Source organism: Cornus florida, unplaced genomic scaffold (assembly GCF_030987335.1).
Source record: "Cornus florida cultivar Cherokee Brave unplaced genomic scaffold, ASM3098733v1 CherokeeBrave_3.0.0_Hap2_Chr10, whole genome shotgun sequence".
NCBI classification, from domain to species: Eukaryota; Viridiplantae; Streptophyta; class Magnoliopsida; order Cornales; family Cornaceae; genus Cornus; species Cornus florida.
In genome coordinates, this window is record NW_026775580.1 from 58,807,830 (window position 1) to 58,820,027 (window position 12,198).

The 12,198-nt window shown below is 36.3% G+C and overlaps 1 protein-coding gene across 2 annotated transcripts in view; it reads left to right on the forward strand.

The window, feature by feature from the left end:
* Positions 1 to 11,620, forward strand: part of LOC132276762 (protein SABRE) — a 74,948-nt gene extending 63,328 nt beyond the window's left edge. The window contains exons 15-23 of one of the 2 annotated variants that reach the window (XM_059778355.1): positions 1,129 to 1,353; positions 1,813 to 1,952; positions 4,751 to 4,823; positions 8,489 to 8,590; positions 8,676 to 8,843; positions 9,088 to 9,429; positions 9,523 to 9,690; positions 10,280 to 10,661; positions 11,075 to 11,620. In XM_059778355.1, coding sequence (XP_059634338.1) covers positions 1,129 to 1,353; positions 1,813 to 1,952; positions 4,751 to 4,823; positions 8,489 to 8,590; positions 8,676 to 8,843; positions 9,088 to 9,429; positions 9,523 to 9,690; positions 10,280 to 10,661; positions 11,075 to 11,178 — 1,704 coding nt within the window. In that variant the 3' untranslated portion in view covers positions 11,179 to 11,620. The other variant, XM_059778356.1, reaches the window with a different exon arrangement.
* The last annotated feature ends 578 nt before the right edge of the window (positions 11,621 to 12,198 follow it).

Genomic DNA, 12,198 nt, shown 5'->3' on the forward strand with positions numbered 1-12,198 from the left:
AACTGGTTTATTATTTGCATAGAAGCATTTCCTAAAATGTAATGTGGTTCTACTGTCTTTGCTTATTTGCTTAAATCGCGTAATTTGATTGAAATATATATTTCATTTGAAATGTCTGCACAGATTCTCTCTACTTCTTGTAGATTATATACATGCTACCTTATGTGAATTTTTCCCCCTTATGTTGAGCTTAACCTTATTATGTACTGCTGTAGCGTAAGTAGCATGTCATCTGAACTTCTAAATAGATTGGATTGATTTTGATGATGATTTATAGTCTGTGAATATACCCTAGTTCTGTTCTCAATTTGTCTGTAGACTCTTCATCTAATATTCTTACAATTGGCTGCCTTTACTGGTGTGTATCTAGTCCTTGCTGTTTCATGCAACCCTGTCATCTACTCTAATCTTTCTTTTAAACTGGTCCTAAATTCTGTAATTCTGCTTTAGTGATATGTGATGAAACTTCGAGAGGCCAGCACCCTCTGTAAATGTTATCCAAATTTACTTTTTGTTACTTAACACTTTCATGTTCCTCTGCTTTCTCAGTATCGGTTTCCATTAATTTCTGCTGAATTTACATTTTTGTCACACAACTTTCATGTTCCTCCACTCTTACTATTACTTTCCAATATTATCCCTATTCTATGTTTGAGATAAGTTTAGCATTTTCTAGCTCTAATCTTTTTATTGGGCTACATTGCTCCAATGCACTTTACCAAAGATTATTGAAGTAACCTTGGCACTGGAGTATTCATATCGGAGCTCTTCGTTCTCCCCTCCTTTCTCCAGAGGGTGGGTGGGGATGTTATTATGAAACCATTAGTTATGGGTTACTAATCCAAATCTTTTCTTGACAATGCATTATAAGGATTTGCCTCAAAGTTTTGGAATTTTTGTGTGCACTAGTTTCTTAATCTCAAATTTCTCCCTCTTGTTTATTGGTTCTCATCTTATTGAAATGTCATCAAATCTGTAGAATTTGAGGTTAATTGTGATATCAGGTATATTTTATATATTTATGTATATGCAAGTTTACAAGATGTATTTATCCATTCCTGTTTGTGTGTTTATTCTTAGTTCTTCTTATATATTTATATAACAATGTTGCAAACTTCACCTCCTCAGGTGCAAAGACTAAAGAAAGAGCTTGGAAATGCAAAAAAGTTGAGGAAGGTTGCATCTGCTTCATTAAGGATGGCTCTGCAAAATGCTGCACAGCTACGACTAATGGAAAAAGAGAAGAACAAAAGCCCATCCTATGCTATGCGTATTTCATTGAAAATAAACAAAGTGGTATGGGGCATGCTTGTGGATGGTAAATCTTTTGCTGAAGCTGAGATAAATGACATGGTGAGTGTTCGAATTAAGAGTGTCTTTATTTTAACTGCAGTTGCATATGGATATTTGTCAGTTTTATTTCTTACATTATTCAATTTGGTGCTTTTTCGTTTGTTGACGAATCAATTTCATTTCATACTTCTACGTTTTCCTTCCTTTTAATTCACATTCTATAACTGTATCAAACTGCTGATGGTCAGTAGTTATGTGTTCTCTTTCAAATTTTAAGAAGTAAACTTCCTTATAGTTGAATGCAGAAATTGTTTACTTCTGCAGTTCCCTTATTTTGATATTAGAGTGTAGTTTGATTCTTTAATGTCCTTGATTTTATTCAGAAACTTGAACTTGTTGGATGGTTATAGACTATAGTTCTTTCTCTTGATTTTGAATGTTGTGATATTCTTTCCTTTCATTTTGGGAGTTGTTGCTTTCACAGAAGTATTTCTGATACATTTCTTTTCTCCCACACAGATATATGATTTTGATCGGGATTACAAAGATGTTGGTGTTGCTAGGTTCACAACAAAATCTTTTGTTGTCAGAAATTGCCTGCCTAATGCCAAATCTGATATGCTTCTATCAGCATGGAATCCCCCTCCTGAATGGGGAAAGTATGCACTTTTTTCAGTCCACTTTCCGCTTAGCATTACCTGATGGTTGCTTTTGTAGTAGCAAGTCATTGCACCTGTAAATGAGATGTGTCTTCTTTCTAGTTTCTACCTTCTTGATTTTTAGTTTTGATATGTTCTTCGTGGTTCTTTTAATAGTATTTTTCATGCTGCAGCTGATCTCCAGTCATGATTATGCAAAAACTTCTGCTTAACTGTGGTCTTATAGTTTTCTGCTAAACTCCCTCCCCCCCTCTCTCTCTCCCCCTCTCTCCCCCCTAGCTATTAAACTGATACAGACTTACTGATCAATACACCCTGGATGTCTTTTTTTTTTTTTGCATTGTATAATGTCAGTGTGTTGGCTTGTCCTCAAATTCTTTAATGTCTTTACCTTGTTCTTGGTTTAGTTGAACGTGATTCTAGCTTCAGTATCCAGCCACCTGAATCTAATGTGACATAACTAGCATTGAATGCTATGCTACTGTTGTCTAAATTTTTTGCCAATAGTTGTCCCTCACTCCAACAAATTCTGTTTCAGTATGAGAAAGGAGATCAAGGATTTCTGAGTGTTCCCCATGTTTTTTTTTGGTTCAAGACTTTCAATTTTTCTTTTGTGTATTAGTTTTGCTAAAACTCCTGCCTTTTGTAATTACCTGCAAACTCTTATTTATGCATATTTCTCTGGTCATCTGGCTCAATTTGACTTGATAAAATTCTAAACAAAGAACTAAAGAATGTTAAAGTACTAAATTGGCTTACAATTTTTTTCTTTTTTCTGAATATCCCACTTTGTCATCAGATGTTGCTTCATCTTCAACGAAAACCATGTTGAGTTAGAATTTGTCCCTAGTAGTGACTCATTACCTATGAGTTGTTTGTGAAATTGTTTCTACTTTTTGTGACTACTTGTTATCATCTTATTTTCATCAATCTTAACTGGCATATACAAATCCTAGTATGTGCCTTGAATAATGATAGTGATGTGGTATGGATGGATTTTGTCGTTACTATTTATGTTCGGTCAACAGGTGCAAACTATCCCTAACAAAAAATAGCTTGTGGGTCACTCTTGTCATAATTGCAATTTCTTACCATGTTGAATACTAATCTGGAAAGTTAAACTTTTTGAAAGTGTCATCGCCATCATCATCTGTGCCTTTATTCCATATGAATGAGTTCGGGTACATAAATTCTCTTTTTTCATTCTTTTCTATTACAAGCCATGTATCCTATTATATTTAATTTTTTACAAAGTTTTATTTCTTCATCCCATGTTAGTTTTGACTGGTCTCTTTGTCTCTTACCTTCTATGCAGACAAGTCTTCCTCTTCTTATTAGTGCATGTATGTGTCTTTGTTGTATATGTCCATATTAAATAAGTCTGCTTTCTCTCATTATATTACCAGGTAAATCTCCTAGTTTTTCCCTCATGTTAGTTATTAGTCCTATCTCTTCTAGTCACTTTTATAATCGATATCAACATTCTCATTTCAGCTACATGTTTGCGGAGCACCGGCATTCTACTCCATTTATTTTAGATAGCGTAATAACTGTCCTGTAAAAATTTTCTTTTAACTTTACTGATATTTGCTTATTACATAGCATACTATTCTGTCTCCATTTTGTTCAACATGTCGTCGACAAACAACATGCACCATAGAATGTTTGCTTGTATAGCATTTGTTAATTCATCTAAACCTTTTGCAAATAATATCTCCGTATATATAGTTCAGACTCTAGTCTTTGTCTCGCTATATATAACCTGAATAAGATTTATAAGTTTTAAAGGGGCCTTTTTCTTTCTACACTCCATCAAATTACATCCTTGGAATTCTATTATATTTTTTGTGAAAGTATATGGAGGTGTAAACATATTAAAGCTTTTTGTCACGTATAGAATTTCTATGGTTGTTTTTCATTCACTGGATCTAGATACGCATATGTGTGTGTGTGTATTCATGTAAGTAAAATGTGCAGCAGTGTTCCAATCTCTAATTTTTGTGTTTGGTGTTGAACATTCTGTCCCATAGGCATCTGTTTTTGTATCCTCTGATTTCAGATTCCACTTAACTGAATTACTGGAACTTCCTGCATTGGCAAAAAGGAGAAAGAAAATGAGTAATTTTGTCCATCTGAAAAAAAAAAAAAAAAAAAAATACAGCTTTTGTTTTCTTTTTGTGTCTGTATATAGCACTAAGGCTGCCATACTCAAGTAGTAACAGCAGAAAGTGATATACATATATCTTCTGAATTAAACGGATTCAGTAGCTTTGCATACCTGTCACACGTGATGAATCACTTTTCTTTTGACTAGGATTGCTTCTTGTAATGTGTTCCTTATGGTAGTGGAGAGGCTGCAATTTCCCCATTTTGCACGCTTACTAAATAGACATGTACATCTAACATCTTTACATGAATTGTAATGTGCACATGTAGAAGCCTGTAAAATGATATTTATCATTAAATAAGAAAGAAAAGAAAAGAATTGAAGAAGTGTGTAAACTTATAATTTTTATTTTTCCTGCATAAAAAGAAAGACAAAATTCATGTGTTCTTCACTTCTTGAAGTAAATAAAGATGGATTCCTACAATTGTACAAACACGTGTCACACATGTAGACACCTATATGATACAAATATGATACATGTGCCCTGCATAACGTAATTTTTCCGAAATTGTATCCTGTATGCTTATACTTTCTCATGAATGTTGGTTGATGAATTTGAAATTTAGTAATATACAAAAACCTTACGTATTTTTCTTCCTGGAAGTTACAATATTTACTTCTCTGGTTGCAGGAAACTAATGCTTCGTGTAGATGCAAAGCAGGGAGCTCCGAAGGATGGAAACTCTCCTCTTGAACTCTTCCAGGTAATCAATTTTCTTCTTAACGAGTGACACAACTAACCTTTGTAATACAAAATGGAAGGCCAATGATTATAAATTGCCCTTCTCGTAAACAATGGTTATAAGGGTCACAATATGAGGATACATAACAGGAAAATTATCAGGTCATTACCTGTTGGGTTATGCAGTCCTTTCTGCTGAAGAATTCGTCTTATCAAGAGAAAATGAGAACTTCAGATCAAAACTTGATGAGTGAAACCTGCTGATGTAAAAATGGGGGTGGGTGGGGGGAAAGAAGAGGTTTTTTTTTTTTTTTTTTTTTTTTTCTAATCTCTAAACATGTTATGTCCTGATAATTCTCCTATCACCTTAATCCATTATATTGTTGGAGTATGGTATCTATTCCAGACCTCTATTATAAGTAACAAAGAAATGGAATTGCTTTTGCTGCATAAATATTTTTTTTTTGCGTAAATGTGTGTGTGTAATAATATATATATACATTATAAATGCTTTTGCTGCATATATGACACTGGTTCGCCTAAGACCCTGGCATGACACTGTAAATTGCATGTTGGATTGGAGAAGAATACACCACTGGATGAAAAATAATTATTAGTTTCTCAATTTATCTATCCTGGAATCAGGTTGGTTTCATTTAAGTGATTGATTACTGGGAAATATAGTTGGTATCAGTTAGTTGGGGGTTGACTCTGTTTTTGCAGCCTCTTTAACGAACGCTTCTTCTATCGACTTTTTCTAATGTCTAATCTCTTCTAATAGTTCACAAAATCCCAAATTCTTAATAGTTTTTCTAATGTTATATTCACTTCGATGATCCCTTCTAATAGTTTTCCTCTGAGAATATGGATCCTAAGTGTGTTCGAACTAATGATAAGCAATTTAAGACAGTGGAAAAACAAAACTAACCAACCCCAGTATTGGGAGAACTTTGTTGGGTTGAGTTTAAGAACCTTGTTTCATTGTCTTTTTTTTTTTTTTTCCCTTTCAGTACCATTTTGCAGCTCTCTCTTTCTCTCTCTCTCATGACACCGAACAAGCATGCGCAGCCAAACTAGGGTAATGAAAGTCTGGGTTTCCCTATTTATTATTTATTGCTATGAGAAGGGATTTATGATTAATGTAGGAAAATAGGAATGAGTACGGAAGAAAATTAGGGCAAAATATGGAGGCAGTGAACAGATAATGGCGGCTTTGTCCTCACCAAATAAGTTGTCCTTCTTGTTGAGTCCACCAAATAAGGGAATTCCATGAGGCGCACTGGGCACACCATGTGTCTTATATTCTTGGTTAAGAAACAATTACTAGCGTGTTGCTACTGCATAAGGGGGTTGTGGCACTAACTGATTTACTTACCTCAACTGGCCTGATCTAAAGCTTCAATGCCTCAGCAAACCCAAATTCCGATTCGGGATCAAGTCACTACTCCTCATGGTCATAACAAGATCGCAACAGTTGTGACGCTGTGCATACAACATCACAACGCTTGATCCAGGTTATAGTAGAGTAGGTTACCCAATGATTAAATGGCTTTGCGGCATTCCATGGTCAACGTCCCTATTTTTATTCTAGATTAACATCTACCATATTTCTGTAGGCCAAATCGTGCATATGTCGTGACGGGGTTTAGGTTTTGGGGCAGCAGTCATCTCGCAAGAGTCTCACACTACCGTCCAAAGCACTCTAAACCATGATACAGGAAGTATACCGCAATCTAGGGATTAGACTGTGGTCAAGTGTAGTCTTTGACCATAATGCAACCTCAAATTTTTTCTTTAGACTCCCTTGTAGCTAGGAATATGGCTCACTTTACATATTTCACGAAATAATTTCACTGGTAAGACTTGAGCAATCTTAAATGAGACCTAATCATTTTCATTTTTCTTTCATTCTGATAGTTCAAAGGACCCGATTCCGAGGCTCTAATAGAGAGTTGCACAAGGTCCCCTTATTTTAGACCTTGTTGGGGGGTGTAAGGGTTAATAGGTCTTGTAAAACTGATTAACTGTTTTAACTAATTTTTAATTTAAAACAGATAGTAAAAACCATATCAATCCTCAACAGTAGACACCATATCAATCCTCAACAATTTATAGCAATAAACAGTAGACACCATTTTTTGAGGTGGAAAACCTTTGAAAGGGAAAAACCACGGGACCTAGTCTTGTCAAACCAAATTCACTGTCTGGAAAGAAGGTTTAAAACCTTGGTTAACAGACTCTACCCCAAGATCCCTAGTTCCCTCTTTAACACAGAAGACTCAAAACTTTCCCAGAAAAGTCTTCAGTTGGCTCTTCCCATCGTAAACAGCGTCCATTCCTCATGAACATGCTTCTCTAGTGAATTCAGCCCCAGCCACTAGTCATTCAGGCGTCAATTGGATTTTTGATTGTACTAGAGTGTTGAACAGATCTTGAAGTTATGCGTCAACGTATGTCCCCACATATGAACACACAGACTAATGCAGAGACAGAGCAGGTTTTTGTAGACTTTAAAAGCAAGTTCGAAACTACAGTTTTGAACTGCTATCGAATTTGATGTTGATTGATCGACATCACTCCAGAAGGATTTGATTGATACCTCGATCTATTCAAAACTTCTGCAGGTTTGTACTTGGAAAATTTTCGATATAGAAGTTTCCAAAAACTATTTTCGTGGCAGTTTAAAGCAAGTTAGGAAATCAAATCAAATTAAAATCATGTAAACATTGAAAACCTATATATGCAATGCATGAATCCTACTAATTTGGTGAGTGCATTAGTGTGTCAATTTACCTTCATACCCTTGTGGAGGAAGATTACCAAAATATCCTTGAATGTAGCATAAATTCCATCTTTCGACCTTGGGAGGTAACTAACACCAACTCCCTTCTGATCAATTTCTAAATTAAGCTAGAAATTAAGACAAAAGTACTGTCTCAGTTTTTTTTTTTTTCCTAGATGTTGTTGATTTTATTCAAATGATAAGGCAATGAAGTACATGATCAACAATTCCTATTGACTTGCGACATTCCATATTATGCCACCATTTTCACTTGAAGCTAGACCCCTCTCAGACTCCATGCATTTGCCTACCGGCTGAGGGCGTAACATAATTTCGTCAATTGTTTGGAAAAAGTATACCATTATAACTAGTCTCATAACTGATTATTGTTTGGATTACTAAAACAATTTATTATATCTAAGGGAACTCTCCCAAAGCTTCTTGAACACTTGCATGTGTGTGAACTTCAAAATGTGTACCAAACACTGCACAAGTTGATGTTTTTGAAGTTTGAATAAACAAATTGTGGGATATTTTGTTTATGTTCTTTAAGCTGTAAAATTGCATTTAATTTATTATCCCTCAGGTGCAGCAAAAAAAGTAGCTTGGGATAGTGTAGTGTCAGCAATATAACAGGCTGCTCCAGAGTTCCAGCAATGAAGAAAATAGGTCCCCAAGAACAGTTGAAATCAGGAAGTGGATACTTTTATAAAGTCCTTCCAATTTAATGACTGGCATTAGCCCTAGATTTGAAGAGTCTCAGTCTTGAAAAAGACCGTCTCTTTTGCTCTCGATCTTAAGTTAGATATCAAGCAATTTGTTTTCCTCTGGCTTTTAGTTTGATATCTTGGGGGAGTATTGGCAAACCAATTGTAATGCATAACAACTATTCTTCTGTGTTTCAGGTAGAGATCTACCCGCTGAAGATACATTTGACTGAGACAATGTATAGAATGATGTGGGAGTATTTCTTCCCAGAAGAAGAACAAGACTCCCAGCGACGGCAGGTTAGTTGAAAGATTTGGTGCTTCAACTTGTACAAACTTTTGCTGTAGAAGCTAATGAGAGTGCAATTCACATGGTGATATCTAGGAAGTTTGGAAGGTTTCAACTACTGCTGGCTTAAGGCGTGTAAAGAAAGGTTCATCAATGCATGATGCTTCTGCCTCTAGCAGTCACTCAACGAAAGAGCTTGAGGTTTCCTCCAAGTCAAACACCTCTGGTACCAGTCAGTCCTCTGTTCATGCTGATCCCAATCATGTGAGCCGCTGAAACCCTTTCCACATATAATGATTCTGAATGAACTGCTTTGTTCATCCCAATGTAGTAAGGAAGAAAAGTATGCCGGGCATTTTTTTAAGTATTAAATGTCTGTTCTAGGCCTCTGTATAGGCATGAGCCTGCAGATCTTTAGAGATTTCATTTAGAAGGGGAAAATTCTAATAAAAAATTTAACTATTTTGACAGTAATCATATATTTTAACAGGTTACCGTGTCTGTGCAGGCATCAAAGTTGCAGAACTTAAAAGAAAATATTGTTCGTGGTTCAACCCCCGAGCTAAGACGAACATCTTCTTTTGACAGAACGTGGGAAGAAAATGTGGCAGAGTCTGTGGCTAATGAACTTGTATTGCAGGTTCACACTTCAAGCATCTCTTCATCAAAAAGTGAGCCCCTTGGTTCTACCGAGCTGCAAGATGAACCTACTAGAAACAAACCAAAAGACTCCAAATCTGTCAAGTCTGGTCGTTCCTCTCATGAGGAAAAAAAGGTTGGAAAGGTACAAGATGAGAAAAGAACTAGGCCTCGAAGAATGAGAGAGTTTCATAATATCAAGATAAGTCAGGTTGGTTCAGTTTGAAAAAATTATATTCCATTGTTGCCTATTGTTTTCATGTTGCTTTCTAAATTGATATTGTTCAATATTAAAATGGGGCAGGTTGAGCTACTAGTTACTTATGAAGGATCAAGGTTTGCTGTGAGTGATCTGAGGCTGCTAATGGATACATTTCACCGTGTTGACTTCACTGGAACTTGGAGAAGACTTTTCTCACGAGTTAAGAAGCATATTATTTGGGGAGTCCTCAAGTCTGTTACAGGAATGCAGGCAAGTAATCTGCATCAAAATTTGTTTCCTTTTCAATGGATGACTAATTTATCTACCACTACTACATGTTTGAGTTTCCTACAACCTGGGCTCTCTCGATTTAGCAGCACAATTTCAACCCTTTTTTTTTCCAACTGCTGTAGGAATAAAATACCTAGGAAGCTTCCGACTGATTGGTTTACCATACAAAGACTACAAAACCTCTATTTTGTCCTCACCCTATGTCACACTGATATATTGAATCTATTTCATTTGCAAATGATTTTGCAAGGATGAATATTCACTATCAACAGAGAAATGATGTTTAGTCCTCATGGATTAGATTAATCCTAAATTAGAGCATTTAGATGCAAAATATATTGGTTTAGAGTAAATTGTTATCATTGATGTTATTCTCGTTCTTATTGTTATTCATCCTCTAATGCTTCATCATTTTTATTTAATTAGCAAGTGAATTTGCAAGCATGAATGTTCGTCCTCTAAAATAGAAAAATAAAAAAAAGTAAATGCATAAGGATTCTGGATTGTTTAGATACATCTGGCTGCTTGGCAAGTACTACACTCGCATATTGCTTTAATATAAATGCAGGGTAAGAAGTTCAAGGATAAAGCACATACTCAAAGGGATCCTATTGGAGCTGCTCTTCCCAGCAGCGATCTTAATTTTAGTGATAGTGATGGAGGTTCGGCTGGGAAATCTGATCAGTACCCACTATCTTGGCCCAAGCGTCCCAGTGATGGAGCAGGTGATGGATTTGTCACCTCAATAAAGGGGCTTTTCAATTCTCAACGACGCAAGGCCAAGGCATTTGTTCTTCGAACGATGAGGGGTGAAGCAGAGGATGAGTTCGCTGGCGAGTGGAGTGAAAGTGACGTGGAGTTTTCTCCCTTTGCTAGGCAGCTGACCATAACAAAAGCTAAGAGGCTCATCAGACGGCACACTAAGAAGTTCCGCCCAAGAGGGCAGAAAGGTTTGTATAGCTTAAATCCAATTTAGGCATTTGATTCCTAGTCATTGAATGTGCTGAAAGGAATTGTCTTTCAATTTTTATTTATATATATATATATATATATATATATATATATATATATCTAAAACCATAATCGTTGTCCACCACATTTGGCAACATTGGAACAAGTTCAAATCCTTCTGGTACCATTTCCTAGTAATAATTAGAATGCAAAAGGAGTGCTAGTTGATATATATTGTGGGATGTCATTTATACTTGTACTGTTAACCTCCCTTTTGGGTGTATTAGTTATTTTCACCTTAATGTGCCCTATTCTTATTGTGCCTCCATATAGAATTGGTTTCTTCCAAAATTTGTGGAGGGTTCGAACTTGATAGACTTTCTGACTTTGAGACTCATGGTTACTCCTCCAGGTATGTCTTCCCAACGAGGATCACTTCCATCATCACCAAGGGACACCACACCATTTGAAAGTGATTCCGGTGGATCCTCACCATACGAGGATTTCCACGAGTAGAAGAGTCTGGAGCATGGTATTCTTCATAAGCCTTGGGTGGCACGGCACGGGGTTGCTGTTTGTGTATAACAGTCCACATTGAGCTGGGAGTCTGGGAAAATAGATGGATCAATTGTTATTGATTTGATCCAGCGACTACCTTGGATGACCTGAATTATCTTCAAATAAAAGCATGCTGAGGAACTCCATGCATGTAAATAGTGAAATTATTCTTCATGACGACCCCATGGACATTGTAGATTGATGACCTCTCCCAATTTTCCCTGTAAGAGTTGTATCATTAGCGCGACGAAATGTTACTAATATTATGATTCAATGTTATGTTAATTTGTATCAACACTGCCTCTGGCCAGTCAGAATGAACATATGAGCTCTCAAGAGTTCGATAATTTTTGTACGCACTTATATATTGAGAATAAAATAATAAATGAAATTCTCCTCTCCCCTCTGCCTCTGCGTGTGTGGAATACCTTCTGGCGCTAGACAAACTTTGTTTTGTATGTGGTCTTCTCCAGACTTTGTATCTTTTTGGGAATCTCTAATAGCTCTGTGTGTGTGTGTGGAATACCTTCTGGTGCTAGTCAAACTTTGTTTTGAATGTGGCCTTCTGCAGACTTTGTATCTTTTTGGGAATCTCTAATAGCTGCGTGTGCGTGGGGGATAGCTTCTGGTGCTAGTCAAACTTTGTTTTGTATGTGGTCTTCTCCAGAGGCCTTCTCCAGACTATGTATCTTTTTGGGAATCTCTAATAGCTGCGTGTGTGGAATACCTGCTGGGGCTAGACAAACTTTGTTTTGTATGCGGTCTTCTCCCAACTTTGTATTCTTCTTTTAGAATCTCTTCTCAAATAGTGGCAGCAACTCGGCTACTCTGTGACAATTACTCGTACACAAAATATTGGTACCACATGGTCAACACGCTGTGAATTAGGTACTTCTGTTTATATTAATGATGAGGGTTTAAAAATCATTTGAGGCCCACAGTTTATGCTGCTTGCCAGACCTTAAGTCTACCCATATA